The sequence below is a fragment of the Pleurodeles waltl genome, chromosome 5 (genome assembly GCF_031143425.1).
Source record: "Pleurodeles waltl isolate 20211129_DDA chromosome 5, aPleWal1.hap1.20221129, whole genome shotgun sequence".
In the NCBI taxonomy this organism is placed as follows: domain Eukaryota; kingdom Metazoa; phylum Chordata; class Amphibia; order Caudata; family Salamandridae; genus Pleurodeles; species Pleurodeles waltl.
Window position 1 is genome coordinate 870,305,796 of NC_090444.1, and position 17,879 is coordinate 870,323,674.

Below are 17,879 nucleotides of genomic sequence, written 5' to 3' on the forward strand. Positions count from 1 at the left end.
AAAAGATGCAGGATAGTTTTCAATACATTTATTGAAAAGACTGCAACCTACGATAAAATGCATGAGCTGCAATGATTAGGATAATGAGGATTAACAAAATTGTGAATATCAGAGATGTAAAGATGAACAACCCAACATATTGCAATAAACCTGAATATATAATTCCTACCTAAAGCCTATTCTCTAACCTCTAGTGAGAGCATGGCAGTGTAAGCTAAATATGTCTGTGCAGTGTCCATGAGAAGCACACCCCAACCCCGTTAGCTTAGTACAAGGCTGGGCCTCCAGTCTCCAGATCAGGCTCCGCAGAGACACAAAGGCTGAGGTCGGCTGCAAACTGACATGCAGGGTAGATTGAAAATCCTGTCTGGAAGCCCCTCTAACACCCTTTGTCCTGAAAGGTGTTTATATAAGGAACATTGTTTTGTTTTTGTAAAATAAGCCTGATGCGGCTATGTAACTAAGTGTTAGACTGTTTGCATATTCTTGTGGCAGCAATACCAAAATATTATCCTGGGTTCTTCACATTTTGTTCTTGTCAGCCCCAGGCAAAGGAACACGATGAAAATGTGTTAGGCATAACCCTGATAGTGACGGTATCTCAGAATTGCAACTGATTATGAAAATAAACTAAAACAAGCTGTGCTAAAATTAATACAATTGAATAAATTAACAAAGAGCATATTATCTGGGTGAAAGGGCACAGGCCACAAGCCTAAGCTAAGCCAAATACTGTGCCCAGGCAAGGAGCTAAAATAGACCCACAACAGTGCTCCCCTTTGGCTTTACCAGCACCCCTCAGGCATTCACCAAGGTGATGGTGGTGCTCGCAGCTCATCTGCAGAGACTAGGGTGTCAGTCTTCCCCATCTCAGTGACTGGCTGTTGAAGACAGGCTCACCCAAGTCTGTCGGCTCCTACCACCAGACTACAGTGGACCTCCTGCATTCATTGGGGTTCACTATAAATGTGTCAAAGTCACACCTGACTCCTTCGTAGATGCTCCCTTTCATTGGAGCAGTTCTGGACACAGTGCATTTTTGGGCTTACTCTCCCGAGCAGCAAGTCCAAGATATTCAGGCTATGAGACCGATGTTTCAGCCTCTATCCTGGATTTCAGTAAGAACGACTCTGAGATTGCTGGGCCTCATGGCCTCCTGAATTTTTCTAGTGATGCATACCAGATGGCATATGGGGACTCTGCAGAGGGACCTGAAGTTCCAGTGGGTGCAGCATCAGGGGAATTTCTCTGACTTGGTCCAGATGTCAGAGGGAAATGCAAAAGATCTGCAGTAAATGTTAATGAACCATGATTGTGTCAGAGGCAGACTACTCTCCCTTCCTCAACCAGATCTTACAGTAGTGACAGACGTCTCACTCCTGGGATGGGGTTTCCATCTGGGAGAGATGGATATCAGAGGACTCTGATCTCATCGGAATCCGGACTCCACATCAAGTTGCTGGAGTGCCAAGCGATTCTTCTGGCATTCAAAGCCTTATTACCCTCCATCAAAGGAGGGATAGTACAGGTGTTCATGTCATGAACAACACCACCGCCATGTAGTACTGCAACAAACAGAGTGGGTGGGGTTGTGCACCCTTTATCAGGGGGCTCTACATTCCTGGCCATGGTTGGAACAGCAGGATGTTCCCCTGGTGTTCTACGCATGACAGTTTCTCTGAACGCCATGGAGGACAAACTCAGCCATTGATGCCTAGTGGATCACGAGTGGTGTCTCCACCCGAAGGTGGGGCAAGACTATTCCAGCAGTGGGGAGAGCGTTGATTAGATCTGTTTGCCTCCAAAGAGAACGTGCAATGTCAGCAGTTTTGTGCATTGGAATTTCCAAGGAAGCGATGATGCTTTTCATCTTGAGTGGAGCTCAGGCCTCCTGTATGCCTTTCTAACCATAGCACTTCTTCCAAGAGTTCTCAAGAAGATCAGGAATGACCAGGCCCAAGTCATCCTTGTGGCTCTGGACTAGGCACAGAGAGTCTGGTATCCTGAGCTTCTGCAAATTAACAGTGATCCTCTGATCTTCTCTCACAACAGGAGGGAAGGGTTCTCCAGCAGAACCTGTCTACTCTCCTCCTTCTTGCATGGTTATCTATTTGCTTTGTCTGCCTTTCTGCAGCTGCCTGACCAACCTTCTCTCTTTAAGTCCCCTATTGTAAATAGGTTCATGAAAGGACTTGTACATTTGTTTCCTCCTTAGCCTCCTCCCTTACTTTTTTTCTCACCTACCTCACGTGTGCTCCTTTCGAGCCTCTGCACAATTGTCATCTCCGGCTGCTTACCATCAAGACAGCTTTTCTTGTGGCAATACCATCTGCCCAGAGGGTGAGTGAGCAGCAGGTTTTATCATCCAAGACTCCCCTTCTGTCTGTTTTCCTAGACAAACTGGTGCTTTGCACTAGGGCCTCTTTCTTCCCGAAAATGTTGACTTCATTCAATGTGGTCCAGTCAGTCTCTGTGCCCACCTTTTACTCTCCTCCACATACCTTCAAAGAAGAGGAGCTACTCCACCATCTCGACCCAAAAAGAGTGTTATCATTGTTCCTTGACTGAACAAAAGAATTTCGGGTGGACAACCAACTCTTCCTGGGGTATATTGGAGCCAAGAAGGGTTGGGCAGTACAGAAGAGAACCATTTCATGCTTGGTCATTCCCTGTATAAAGATCTGCTATGCTTTGGTTAAAAAGAAGCCTCCTGAGGGCATTAGGGCCCATTAAACCAGAGGGAAAGCTGTGACCACTTTGTTAGCACATGGAGTGCCAGTCCTGGACATCTGCCAGGCAGCAACATGGGCATCTATGCACACGTTTACCAAGCACTACTACCTGGACAGTCAGGTCCACACGGATATGCACTTTGTCCATTCAGTCCTGCAGGACTTCTTAGTTCCGTAAATTTGTCCACAGCCCACCGCCGAGGACGGTATTGCTTAAGTATCTTTTCTAAGATAAGGAATCTGTGGCTATATGTCTCTATCAGATGAACAAATTACTGACCTTCAATAAGGAATTATCTGGTAGAGACAAGATTTAGCCATAAATTCCTCACTTACTCACCCATTCCTCTCCCCTCCGTGGGCAGATTTCTAGGGTCAGGGATGATCCCTTTCAGGACTCTAGTTTGGGTTTACTAATGTCAGTGCACTTCATGGCTCCATGCTCCTGGTGTGGAAAGTCATGAAAAGTAACTGACATCCACACGCCGAGGTGGTGCCTATATAGGTGACCGCGGGATCACTTCCAGGGAGTACGACATCAACAATGATGCATGGAACCGAAAGAAGACACCTACCTGCTTGCAGGGGTACTGCTCCCAAAAACAAATCTGGATCCAATCTGATGCCTGGTAAACACTAAGGTAAGGATTCTGCGGCTAGATATTGTCTTTACCAGATAATTTGTTACTGAAGATAAGTTTGTTCATTAAGTCGAAGTCCGTTACGCAGAAGAAAGACCATTCTCCAAGTTGAATGTGTGGATTTATTGGAAAGGAAGATCGCCATTTGTAGGGTCAAGCCTTCGATAGCATGCGCTAAGGCATGTGTATTGCTTGCAAGAAGCTGTTGTAGTGAGAAAAGGGCTTGAAGCCCCCCTGTTACTCACCATTTGTTGGCTTGCGTGACACTCTTTACAGTGTCGTAATTCGCCCACTTCAGGCCTGGCATAATTTCCGGTCCTATCCATGGAGCACTAATTGATTTAACTTGATTAGTGTCCCCCGCTGCTCCTGACGTGAGACGTGATTGAGGTACTATTTCTTCCCCCCTCCCTCCGCTGCCAGCTGCTCCCTCGTTAGCGTATTTTTTCTTGTTTTTATCTGTGACTTTGTTTTAGCAAAATTTGAAATGAGTTTAAAGTACCAGTTGTGTGTGTTTTTTGTAATAACAGCAATTGCAAATCAACCTTCTTTTTATAGGAACTTTGGAAATGTTAAAACAAGTTGTTTTTTTTGTGACTTAAAAGCACTCAACTTAAGCTTTGTAAAATGAGCTTTGCCTTTCACTTCCCCTATCCTAGTTTGTTAAGATGGCCACTACTGGGGTGTACTTTATTTCAATTCTGTTGAGGGCCTGGCATGCAATATTTTTTATATAACATTGTTACCACAATTTTGCCTAAGGAAACAAGCATTGACAAAGTCGAAAGGCTGACACAACACCAACCTACTGCCTTTGCCAATGCTTGTTCTTTCTTGTATCATGATCAATGATGTCCTTCCCACACCACAGACCTATATCCTAAAGGAATCCCTACATTGTGCTTCCTGGCTCCTGCTGTTTATTTGTACTATTATTGTGATGGATTGTTCTCTGAACTTGGGCTTAAAGCTCTATAAAGTAAAATTAAAATCTGAAAAGAATAAATAAATGGCACCGATAAACCACCTGTTTCTAGTAGCAGAAAATAAATGATAAATCGAGGGCATTGTTTCGTTGTGGAGTTTATTACAGGAAAACAGCATTTACTTTACAATTAAGAATGATATTTCTTTTTGAAAAGGACCACACAAAAACTTTATTCACACATTTCGACTCAGTTTTATAGTGCATTTAATTCATTTCTGAAATGTCCATATCCTTTCTCTGTGACTTTTTCAGCCTTTGCTTTTCTTCTAACAATGTAGTGCATTCTGTGGTCTGTAGTCCTTGTTAATGTCAGCTGAAGCAAGTGAACTCAGCTTCACCCACCAGACATTTGCGAAAACCTAGGTAGCAACTATGTGGGACGATGACCGATCAGAGTATTATTGGTCCGGCAGATGAACCGCACTGACACATGGCTGGGACCAGGATGTCATGAATGAGGAACAATGTGTCTGTATTGGCTTAGGATACTGTACAACTAATGTTTAGGTGTGAAGGCAAATGTATTTATTTGAAGTGTTTTATCAGCAGCACTTACACATTTTTTATGCCTGGTGAGAGTATTTGCTACTTGGTTACAAATTGAGGGGCGGACGTTAATGAGCTGTGTATGAGGTTTGCAGAAGTTGGCTTCTTTGGCACAGTAGCTTGCCATGTGTTTGTTGGTGCTTGCCCATTCTATATTGTTGCAGCTTGGACAATCCTATCCAGCCCTCATCCTCTCCGTTGCTTGCTACTTTTATCGTTTGACCGGGATAGTTTTTTAAATAAAGTTGTATTGATCGAAATGATTATAGTTTATTAAACTTGGTTTAAATGGATATGCACATATTTTCATTCACTTTTTCTGTTTGTGATCCATTGCTTCACTGTGAACACTATTTCTTTATACTTTTTTGTGAAACGGGGCCTCATAGGAACAAATATTTTGGATTCTTGTATAAACTGCATGTTTTCCATGCACCTGCATTTCCACAATAAGGCGAGACATACATTACATTAGTAGAGAGAACCAACTCTCACGCGGCAGATCAAAACAACTTCCCAAACCTAAGTGAAGTAGGAACATACATAGTTTTGAACATCTGAGATGAACTGGTATCATTGCCCAATTATATTTGCTGCATTTTTTAACATTATGCAGACAACATTGAGCAATGCTCGTTTTAACGATTAATTATACACCCAAAGCTTTGTTTACAGTCTTGTAGCTTGATGGCAGTAAGTGTAAAACAACCATTCACCCTATGATTACATGCCTGATGTTTTGTGTACAGTTTGGCAGCCTTATGGCAGTCAAGAGAAACCAACGATTGACACTATGATTTTTTTTAAGTCATGAGGTTTTAGGCACCAACACACAGAGAGTACTCTCAATAGACATCGTGCATGATTTGTTTCCTATTTCTCACATTTTTGTTTGTTTTCTTTTGTTATGTGAACCATTCACTGAGATGTAAGAGCTCACACACTTTCACCTGAGTGCCAAGTAAGGAGAGTTTACAGTGTTCACAACCTCTAGCTTTTCTGATACTTAGAGTTTTTCCATGATGCTCTAACAGGTTCGGAGTACCACATGAACAATTTCATCCCACAGAATTCCACAACTAACAATTTCAATACAACCCACATATTTCCACTCCACGCCACATACATCTACTACACTCCAAACTAAAACCCGTGGGTAAAAGATATAGGCCCTCATTACAACCCTGGCAGTCAGACCGCCAGGGCTGCTTTGGAGTTTGTATCGCTAACAGGCTGGCGGTACAAACTTGGGCATTACGACGGTTTCCTGCCACTTTTGTCCCAGCGGTTGTAATCCCCAGGGTAGCGCTGCTTGCACCGCTGCCCAGGGGATTACGAGTCCCCCTCCCGCCAGCCTTTTCATGGCGGTATGAACCGCCATGAAAAGGCTGGCGGAAAGGGGAGTCGTGGGGCCCCTGAGTGCCCCCTGCCACGGCCCCATGGAGCTTTTCACTGTCTGCATAGCAGACAGTTAAAAGCGCGACGGGTGCAACTGCACCCGTTGCACAGCCAAAACACCGCCGGCTCCATTTGGAGCCGGCTCCCGTGTTGCGGCCGAAAACCCAGCTGGGCCGGCAGGCGAAAACCAGGTTTCAGCCCGCCTGCCCAGTGGGGATCTCAAAATAGACCCCGCGGAAGTGTGGCTGCATTGGTGGCCGCCCGGCGGTTTCAACTTGGTGGGCGGCGGTTTCCGCCTGCCAAAGTTGAAATGAGGGCCTTAGTCATTCACAATGCCAATAGCTCAAACTCTCGCAAATGCGAGACCCATTGCATTGTAAATTCTTGTTTTCTTTCTTTCTTGTTTGTGTTTTTTATATCGATCGTCGCCTTATGTATTTAAGGCTAATTTTAAATGAAAAATGGGCTAGAATTTGGGCTAGCGCGTTTTTGAGAAGGTTCTGTTTATTTTGAAGTCTGGTTTGGCATAATAAATTGCCTCACTGCTGCATGAAAGCAGATATTTTAATTGACGAGGTTAGTAATCTACAGAGAATGTCTATAAAAACTATAAACACGATGAATGTAATAGCCACGAATTGTGAAAGGGAATTATTTTATACACGGATTTCGTTTATATATATATTATGGTTTTTATAGATATTTAAATTGTTTGTATTTAAAACTACATTTATGCTTTGGGTAAAGTTTTATGGGGGAAGTGAATAAAATCAATGCAAATTGAATGAAATCAATTATAAAGGAATCAGTTAAAAAATTTAATATCTAAGGCTATGAAACTTTATTGATCAAGCCTTTCTCTGAGCAAATTGCCTTTCCAATGTTGTCAATAAAGACGTTTAGGAAGAACTTAACCAACTTCTGGCATTGCCACTAATTTTGCTAGCAGATGAAATAAAAATGTAATTGCTTACCGAATGTAGCCTCTTAGCGTTCCTCAGAGACATAAAAAAATTCAACTTTAATACCATAACATGACATCTATTATAGCTAGATTCGGCTTTCAACGAGTTATATAAAGTGCATTATGACGTTACCATGCTTAGTATCTCATCGGTTATTTGTGATTGAACACTAGCGGAGAACATAATGGAATCTCCCGGTATGTTTCCAAATTTGTGGAATGTTTTACATTTAAAAATAAGAAAATTGCTTCCAAGAAGTGGTACATTTATATAAAAGCTTAAAATAATATTAATTTAAGGTATACTCCTTTCTGCTGCTACATGTAGAACTCGATATACTTTTCTATGCTTTCTTTTCTTTATTTAGGATTTTATTTAGGATTTGTTATTTTTATAATGAATTGTTATTTGGCTAGATGTTGTGCTTTAGTTTTGTAAATAGGAACATGAATCAAAACTAATCAAGTATGAAAAGAAATGGTGAACTGTACACAGTTTTACGTCCTCTTCTATCTTGCTACATTCCTTCTTTCTAGAAGTTTCCAGATGTGTAGCAGAGAGAAAATATACCCAGGAACAAGCTCGCAAGGAGTTCCAGCAAGTGTTCATTCCAGAATGCAATGATGACGGCACATATAATCAGGTAGATAGAACTGCTAATTTAAACGTGTGATCTTAATACCTATATGATTTTAAGGCCATATTCACAAGAATACGTTCCTCATTGCAGTGCACACAATCATTGTCCCTGATCTAAAATCTATGTTCAGGGCATAACATGGGGCTGTGGCAGATGCATATCGCGACATATCTCGTATTAGAAGGTAGATATTAGAAATTAAGTATTAGACGGTAGACCTTTTCATGACACACCTACTGGTCCCCTCCAGCAGTATTGGCCTAATCCAGTGCAGCTGGAAGGAATAGCACCGTGCAGATATGAGACAGAAATGTGTCCTCTACCATTGCTGACTTTTCATGAAATACACATGCAGCAGAGTACCAATACATTCAATCGTAGAGGCCCATGCATATCTATGTAATTCTTTGGGTGGCATTAGTGCAGGTGTGAAAGCCTGCTGACATCAGCAGACATCCATCCATATACCTGCCTTTCTATGGGAAGCCAATACACAATAAACACAATAAAGCACAGGCATGCATCTGAGACAACACGGGAAATACCTCAAATCATTTATTCTCATACCATATCCTATAAAATTACTCATATGTATAAAACTTGTATTTTAGTTTGTGTTCAGTCCCCAGCATCATAACATTTTTGAACATACCATGTTTTCAATATGATTGCGCTTCGTGTGTAAAATAAAAGGGTACACAAAATCAACTTATGGCATTCTCACTTGCTGTACTATAGCAACTGTGTAAGAAATTTGGTGATTGGGTGGGGTGGCTGTTAACCCTTCTCAAACAACAACCACAATTCTTGTCAGAGTAAACAGCTAAAGTCACCAAACTAACTTGTGCTTAACCATCTGGTGGCTTGGCACAAAAGCAGCCAGGCTTAACCTAGAGGCAATGTGTAAAGTATATTTGCAGCACTCCAACAGTAATAAAGTGAGGGCACAACACAAAAATGTCCCAAACAAATTTATAAAAATAGATTATGCTTCATCGAATAAGTTGAGAACAGCATTAGTTTTTATGAAGCTTCCAGCTCGGCTTTTTGTTGCTCTGAGTCGGTTCCGATGAAGCATTCACCTGTGCGGTGTGGCTTTCTGGGGCTTCACATCACTCTACATTGGTTCCGATGAGACTTTCAGCTGTGCAGTGAGGCTTTGCAGGGCTTCACGTCACCTGCCATCTGTTTTGATGAAGCTGGAAGCTGTGCAGTAAGGCTTTGAAGGGCTTCAGATCACTTTATGATGTATTTGGGGGAACCTTCAGTTTGCCAAGGGGGAGTTCTCTCTCTGATTCCACCCAAGGGTCTAGGACCTAGGGAGGCACCTCTTGGGGATCAAGGACTCAGGTAGGTTCTAGGCAGGCCCAGTGCAGCATGTCAGCTGGGCACTTGCAGGGAAGCTTCTGGATTTTGTGTTCTAGTAGCTCAGAACTGGAGGCCAGCCAACTGACTCTTGGGCCCATATTTATACTTTTTGACGCACAACTGCGCCAACCAGTTGTGCGTCAAAAATTTTAACACCGGCTAACGCCATTCCAAAGCACCATGCGGGCGCCTTATTTATTGGATGACGTTAGCCGGCGCTGCGGACCGGTGTGCGTCAAAAAAAACTACTCACACCAGGCAGCGCCAAAAAATGGGGCAAGTCAGGTCGGAGGCAAAATTTTGGCCTCAACCCGATTTGAGCCATTTTTTTTTACGCCCAAACCCCATTGAAATGACTCCTGTCTTAGCAAAGACAGGAGTAATGCCCCCTTGCCCAATGGCCATGCCCAGGGGACGTATGTCTCCTGGGCATGGTCATTGGGCATAGTGGCATGTAGGGGGGCACAAATCAGGCCCCCCTATGCCACAAAAAAAAATCGAAAAAATATACTTACCTGAACTTACCTTAACTTCCCTGGGATGGGTCCCTCCATCCTTTGGTGTCCTCCTGCGGTGGGCAAGGGTGGCAGGGGGTGTTCCTGGGGGCATGGGAGGGCACCGCTGGGCTCCTTCTGAGCCCACAGGTCCGTTAACGCCTGCCCTGACCCAGGCATTAAAAAACAGCGCCCATCAGGCTGGGCGCCGTTTTTTAAGGCCTGCCCCCTCCTGTGCGTCAAAATGACGTCACATTATAAATATGGGGCACATGCCTTAAAGTCATTTTTTAGAAGGGAACGCCTACCTTGCATATAATTAATGCAAGGCTGGTTCACCCTTCTAAAAAATGGCGCACATGGTGGAACTTTGACGCCCGCTGCGTCGGACGTCAAAGTATAAATATGGGGCAGTGTTTGCGCCGAATGTGCGTCAAAAATTTTGAGGCACATTCAGCGCAAACAGAGTATAAATATGCCCCTTGGTGTCACTCAGCCCAGGAGAAGGGCTTTCTCAGACAGCAGGGCAGGCTTCAAGAAGCAGGGCAGTCCTCTGGCAGCAGGGCAGACCTTCTGTAGTTTCTACATGTCTAGGAGTGTACTGAACAGTTGGTCCAGGGGTTGAATATTCAGACTTGGTGTCAGTTTTGAAGTGGGACAAAATTCTAGTCTTCTGACCACATCTGGTTCTGGAATTTCCTTTCTTCCCCTGCCCAGGCTGAAAGGGGTCTGGGGTGACAATAGACTGGTGTCAAGTTCTTTGTGTAATGAGTAATGGCACACGTGTAAATAAAAATAAATTAGTACATGATATGTCGCAAATATAATAGACAGACAATAATATAATAAGAAGTACAATCCTTTTCAAGAATCAAAAATGTTTAATTCACAAAATTGAGATTCTGCTGTCCGATCAACAAGTCCCATCAATGAATTTTCATATCAAGTGTGATCCTTAATTCAATAGCATTCTTTAATCCAAAACGAATCATCCACAAAAGGTCAACACGTGTTTCATCCGGGGAGTGCCCTTGGATTTCCTCAGGACCCACTAGAGTAATATTATCCATGGTTAACAAATCACTATTCAATATATATATTTAACAATCCTTTTTTAATCAGTAATAGTGCACCAATGTCTCCTTATTTGATAGTGGGAACCATGCAAGTTTCTTTGTGAGTGTGCTTGATGGAGCCCCTTCGAAATGTAATTGGGTGAGGAAACTGCTCCACTCCTCCCATCCTCTCACAATGGCCCTTCCTGCCAACACCTAGTTACCCTTTGTCTCATTGTCTGGGTGGAATACACAAAGGCCAACTGCCAACTACACCCAGTTATGTGCATTTTCAGGATTTTGTTGCTTAAAATCCATTAAATCCATTAGCATTAAAAAAGGCTGTAAATCACAATTATTTTGAGGGTCAACATGATATCCCTACCTGCTCCCTATCAAAAACTATCACGTATTAAATGTAATAAGGTAACCCAATGTTATCCTATGGGAGAGGTAGGCCTCACAGTAGTGAAAAACGTCTTTGTAAGTTTTTCACTACTATGATGTGTAAAACTTAAAAGTACATGTCCAACTTTTTAAATACAAAGCATGCTGCTCTATAGGCTGTTTAGGGCCTACCCTGGGGGTGACTTACATATACTAACAAACATTGGCAATGCAATAGGTCTCACATTTGCTTGAGTTAGAGCTATTGTTGTTAAAAATGCATAACTTGACTTTCCTTGCCACCAACATTGGTCAACCCTGCTGCATAATTTGGTCCTCTCTGTCACAGAATTCCAGTAGCCCTGCATATTGGATGTAAAATTATAATTAAATGAGGCATGCAAAATAAATGCCAGCATTGCAAAGAAATGTGGCACACTAACTAAATGCCCATGTTGTGGTGAAAGACGCAATAAGTTCCCACATTGCAGTTACAGACACTAAAAGAAGTTTCCATTGTAGTTGCTTGTTAAATAAATGCCCCCATTGTAGTGACAGCCACACCAAATAAATGTCTCCATTTCAGTGATATCGAACACAGTAAATTCATGTCCCTATTGTATGGAAATGAGGCATGATAAATGCATGTATTTAAATATTATATTTATAGAGCACTGTGTTCACCCGAAGTCATCCTGGTGCTAGTCACAAAGTTTGAACAAGTTCCATAATATTAGCAGCAGGATCTTTAACCCACCAATCTATCTAACCAACTATTTTGAATATCACTATTGATGCCCATTAGCACACTCACTGTGTTTCACCACGTCTAGGTTGCACAAAATAAAGATTTAACAAACACAGGGCTCAAACAGCAGTGACTTTTGCTCGGACATCGAAAGTTCAAAAATAAAGCTGAGGGTTTCCTTTCATCCCACAAAAACGCACATAATTAATTCAATAAAAATTACCTCTTTTGTGTGTTTATATTGCACCCGGAGCATGTGAAGGACAAAGTTAGGGACTCCATTTGCGAAGAAGATCAGGGGAACCTACAAAGGGTGAGAGCAGGTGCGAGAGGGATACTGCTAAGAGGAGTTTAGTTTGGCCCTGGGAGCTGCAAGGTTGCGAAGAAAGCAGACATTTGTTAACACTGATTTGCGCGCAACTGCAACATTAAACAAGTGAATCAATTTTACATTCCAGAAAATCAACAAAAATGACGTGAACCTCAAGAGGCTCCGTTTGTGACAATGGTTGGCACATGGTTATGGTCAAAACGTTGTGACATTGTAATGTTTTTTGTTTTAAATTTAAGAATTCAGTTTCCTCGTCTGTAGTGCAGTCAATATAATATGCATATGTTTTTACCAAAGAAACAGTGTTCTGCAGTGAAATGCAGTGCCACTACAGCAGAGGAGAAACCTGGGAGCAGGAGAAGGAAAGAGAAGATCATTGGTGGGAAGAAAGTAAAAGAACATGGCAGAAAAGAGGCAGACGGGGAAAAGAAACAGGCAATCATTGAAAAGCAAAACATCTGCTTGGTTTAGAAGCAAGCAAGGTGTGGCAGCGTGAAAGGGACTGGCATAGAAAAGTGGGAAGACACAAACATATGGAGGAGAGGAGACTTTGTGACATGTGAAACAGGCTGCTGGGAGGGCGCTGCGGGGTGAGGAGGAGAGGGGGTCTGCAACAGGAGTCTGTGATGGGGGTAAAGGTTGGTGTGGACAGCTACCTTCAGGCCCCATGCCCCATGTCCATGCTGCCAGCAGCTTCTGATTCTCAGCAGACCTGCATGTTGCACTCTGGTACTTGTAGTTCTGCACAACAATGTATTGGCTGACAATGAAGTGTACTTTTTTACTAAAGAAACAACCCATTCTGAACGTGGAGTTACACATGTCATGGGGCTTCTTGGCATCTAAGGGACGGGTGCAGGCAGGGTAGGAATGGGTGGGTAATTAGAGACGTCCTTCCAGGCAGGTAGACACCACCTCGGGTGCCTAGAAGACCAAAACAAGCATTTCTACCACATAATGAAGATTTTGATGTAGCACAAGCAGCAAATCTAAGGGTCTTCTTACGTTGAGAACAGTTCTCATTAGGACCCCACACACTAATTATGTTACCAACTTTCGAAGGAAAGTTATCGGCTGGAAAAAGTAGAAAATGTGCGAAGAAGATTGTAGGAGGCTGGCCTGGTTTGTAGTGTGTACCTTGGATACTTACACCTTATACCAGGTCCAGTTATCCCTTATTAGTGAGATGTAGTAGTGTTCTAGCAGCTTAGCCCTCTAGAGGTAGCTATAGCAGAGCAGCTTAGGCTGAACTAGGAGACATGCAAAACCACTTATACACAGTACTTATACACAAGTAAAGACAATACTCAGTGTTACCAAAAATAAAGGTATTTATTTGAGTGACACAGTACCAAAAATATCTTAGAGACAATACTCCTTCTGGAGGTAAGTATTACACACAATATATACACTAGACACCAAAATTAGACAAGTAAATAGTCATAGAACAATGCAAACAGTAGGAAATCCTAAAGAATACAATGGGAGAAAATAGGTCTAGGTGCAACACACACCACATACTTAGAAAGTGGAATGTGAATCACGAATTCCCCCCTAGACAAGTGTATTGTGTGCAGAATCGCTGGGAGAGTAAGAATACAGTAAAGGTAAGTAAATTACCCCACCCCAGAGCCCAGAAAAGTAGGAGTAAAGTACTTCAAGTTTCCTTAGGACACACTACACCTCGTTTTTGGGATTTTGCAGCAGTAAACTAAGTCTGCAAAAAACAACTGCTGGATTATTGGACCTGAAGACCTGCAAAGGAAGGTTACCAAGTCCAGAAGTCGAAAGAAGTTCCAGGAAGGACAGGAGCCCCTGCCAACCCAGAAGAGGGAACAAAAGAAGAGTCCCTGGTTAGTTGAAGACTGCAGGAATGCACCCTAGGAAGATGCCAGTGGGTTCCTGCATGATGCAAAAGATGTCCCATAGCGTGAAGATCCTTGCAGATGAGATTTCGTGTTGGAAGTCGCCAACAAGCCTTGACTACAACAAAAGTGTGTTTTGCATCAAAATGGCCCTGGATGGACACAGGAGGGACCTTGGAGCCTCAACTCTGTGTAAAGAGAAAGAAGGGGCTCTCAGCACTTTAGAGAGCCCTCAGGATGCCAGCCAGCAACCCCAGGAGTCGCAGGATCCGGGTTCAAAGGAGGTGGAAAACACAGTTGATGCAGCACAACAAAAGAAGATCCCATGCCGCTGGAGAACAACTCAGTGAGTTGAGCGTTGCAGGATGGAGTGCTGGGGACCTGGGCCAGGCTATGCATGAAGGAATTTTGCAAAGAGTGCACAGAGGCCTCAGGAGGTGAAGAAGACAAAGTACACGGGGTACTGTCGTTCTCGGGGAAGACAAGGTCTTAGCTCCTCCAAATTGTGTCAGCAGGACCTCAGGACAGTCTATGTCAAAGATGTCCACCCTCTGTGTCCTTAGGAGCATGCTTGTCGTTGTGAGAGGAGTCCCAGGGTACCGGTCGTCACCTTGGAAAGTGCCTACTTGGAGCAGGGGAGTGACTCTGTCATTCCGCCGGAGATTTCTTCGGTTCTTCTGGTGCAGGATGAAGACAGGAAGACCCAAGAGTGTGCACACTGTGAAAACTGTTGCAGTTGCTGACTTGGAGCTGAGGTTACTGAAGAAAAGTGTCTCTTGTAGACACTTTGTTGCAGTTACAGCATTTCTTGGAGCAGGCTGCGGTTGATCCGAGCTCAGAGAGTGTGAAGTTGTTGCAGAGGATTCCTGAAGGAAACTTGCAAGCAGAATCTGAAGAGAACCCACAGGAGAGACCCTAAATAGCCCTGAGAGGGGGATTGGCTACCTTTAATAGGAGGGGTCTTTGACGTCACCTGCTGGCACTGGCCACTCAGAGCCCTCCAGAGTGCCCCCATGTAGGAGGCTGGCCTGGCTTGTAGTGGGTACCAATGGTACGTACACCTTGTGCCAGGTCCAGCTATCACTTTTTAGTAGAGTTGTAGTGGTCTAGCAGCTTAGGCTGGTAGAGGTAGCTTTAGCAGAGCAGCCAAGGCTGAACTAGGAGACATGCAAAGCTCATGCAATACCACTTATATCGTATAGGTATTTTATCATAAGAAAGACAATACTCATAGTTACTAAAAATAAAGGTACTTTATTTTAGTGACAATGTGCCAAAAATATCTCAGAGGATATACTCCCTTAGGAGGTAAGTAACATACATAAAATATACACAACAAACCAAATCAGGTAAGTAAAACAGTCAGAAAGTAGTGCAAAACCTGTAGAATACAATAGGATACAATAGGCCTAGGGGCAACATAAACATATACTAAGAAAGTGAAATGCGAACCATGATGGGTGTCCAAGATACCCCACCCCAAGACCCTGGAATGTAGGAGTAAAGTACTACTATTTCCCCAGAAACACAGTAAAGTCGTGATAAGGGATTTTGCAAAGACCACAGCAGAGTGCAAAGCACTGAAGACAGATTCCTGGACCTGAGGACCTGCAAAGGAAGGAGACCAAGCCCAAGAGTCACGAAAGTGTCCAAGGGTGGCAGGAGCCCACTAAACCCTGGATGAAGGTGCAAAATGGCTGCCTCCGGATGGAAGAAGCTGAAGATTCTGCAACAACAAAAAGTGGTAGGAAGTTCTCCTTCATGCAGAAGATGTCCCACGGAGTGCTGGAGGACGAAGAGTTGTTTCCTTGGCAAAATACTACAAACAAGCTTTGCTAGCTGCAAGAGACGTGGTTGGAGAAAAAGGGTGCTGCCTGGGCCCAGGAGGGACCAGGATGTCACCACTTGGGAAAGGAAACAGAGGGGGCCCTCAGCAATGTAGAGAGCCCACGCACAAGCAGGAAGCACCTGCAGAAGTCATTGAACACAGGCTCAAGAAGACTGAACACAGCGGTCATCTCAACTCTGCAAAAGGAGGTTCCACGACACCAGAGATCAACTCAGGGAGTTGAGCATCACAGGACAGAGTGCTGGGGACCTAGGCTTGGCTGTGCATGCAGGGTATCTTGGAAATATGCACAGAAGCCCTTGTAGCTGCAGTTCACATGGCGCACAGGATTACTGTCTGGAGAGGGGAGGCATGGACTTACCTCCTCCAAATTTGGACAGTTGGACCACTGGACAATCTGGGTCCCTTGGGTCCACCGCTTGTATTCCAGGGGCCACGCTCGTCAGGATGAGAGGGGTCCCAGAGTACTGATGATGCTAAAGTTTGGTGCCTGCTGAAGCGGGGGGAAGATTCCGTTGACCCACTGGAGATTTCTTCGTGGCTTCCAGTGCAGGGTGAAGGCAGGCAGCCCCCAGAGCATGCACCACTAGGAAACAGTCAAGAAAGCCAGCAGGATTAGGCACTACAATGTCGCTGGTAGTCTTCTTGCTACTTCTTTGCAGTTTTGCAGGCGTTCTGGAGCAGTCAGCGATTGATCCTTGGCAGAAGTCAAAGAGAGAGGTGCAGAGGAACTCTGGTGAATTCTTGCAAGTCATTATCTGAGGAAAAGCCCACTGGAGAGACCCTAAATAGTCCTCAGAGGAGGATTGGCCACCTAGTCAGGTAAGTGTAGGAAAGTACCATCTTGCCTGGCATGTTACCCCCATTTTTCACTGTATATATGTTGTTTTAGTTGTATGTGTCACTGGGACCCTGGTAACCCAGGGCCCCAGTGCTCATAAGTGTGCCTGAATGTGTTACCTGTGTAGTGACTAACTGTCTCACTGAGGCTCTGCTAATCAGAACCTCAGTGGTTATACTCTCTCATTTCTTTCCAAATTGTCACTGACAGGCTAGTGACCATTTTTACCAATTTACATTGGCTTACTGGAACACCCTTATAATTCCCTAGTATATGGTACTGAGGTACCCATGGTATTGGGGTTCCAGGAGATCCCTATGGGCTGCAGCATTTCTTTTGCCACCCATAGGGAGCTCTGACAATTCTTACACAGGCCTGCCACTGCAGCCTGAGTGAAATAACGTCCACGTTATTTCACAGCCATTTTACACTGCACTTAAGTAACTTATAAGTCACCTATATGTCTAACCTTTACCTGGTAAAGGTTAGGTGCAAAGTTACTTAGTGTGAGGGCACCCTGGCACTAGCCAAGGTGCCCCCACATTGTTCAGAGCCAATTCACTGAACTTTGTGAGTGCGGGGACACCATTACACGCGTGCACTACATATAGGTCACTACCTATATGTAGCTTCACCATAGTAACTCCGAATATGGCCATGTAACATGTCTATGATCATGGAATTGCCCCCTCTATGCCATCCTGGCATTGTTGGTACAATTCCATGATCCCAGTGGTCTGTAGCACAGACCCTGGTACTGCCAGACTGCCCTTCCTGGGGTTTCTCTGCAGCTGCTGCTGCTGCCAACCCCTCAGACAGGCAGCTGCCCTCCTGGGGTCCAGCCAGGCCTGGCCCAGGATGGCAGAACAAAGAACTTCCTCTGAGAGAGGGTGTGACACCCTCTCCCTTTGGAAAATGGTGTGAAGGCAGGGGAGGAGTAGCCTCCCCCAGCCTCTGGAAATGCTTTGTTGGGCACAGATGTGCCCAATTCTGCATAAGCCAGTCTACACCGGTTCAGGGACCCCTTAGCC

At 44.1% G+C, this 17,879-nt stretch overlaps 1 protein-coding gene across 10 annotated transcripts in view; it reads left to right on the top strand.

Moving 5' to 3' along the window:
• The window catches only part of SMOC2 (SPARC related modular calcium binding 2), a 1,415,403-nt gene that overhangs the window by 422,774 nt on the left and 974,750 nt on the right, over positions 1-17,879 (top strand). For 9 of the 10 annotated variants that reach the window (XR_011203762.1, XR_011203761.1, XM_069234975.1 and 6 more), the window contains exon 3: positions 7,807-7,913. Coding sequence is in view for 8 of the 10 variants with exons in the window: in XM_069234975.1 (XP_069091076.1) it covers positions 7,807-7,913 (107 nt within the window). In the remaining 2 variants the exon portion in view is untranslated. The remainder of the gene's footprint in view (positions 1-7,806; positions 7,914-17,879) is intronic. The other variant, XM_069234968.1, reaches the window with a different exon arrangement.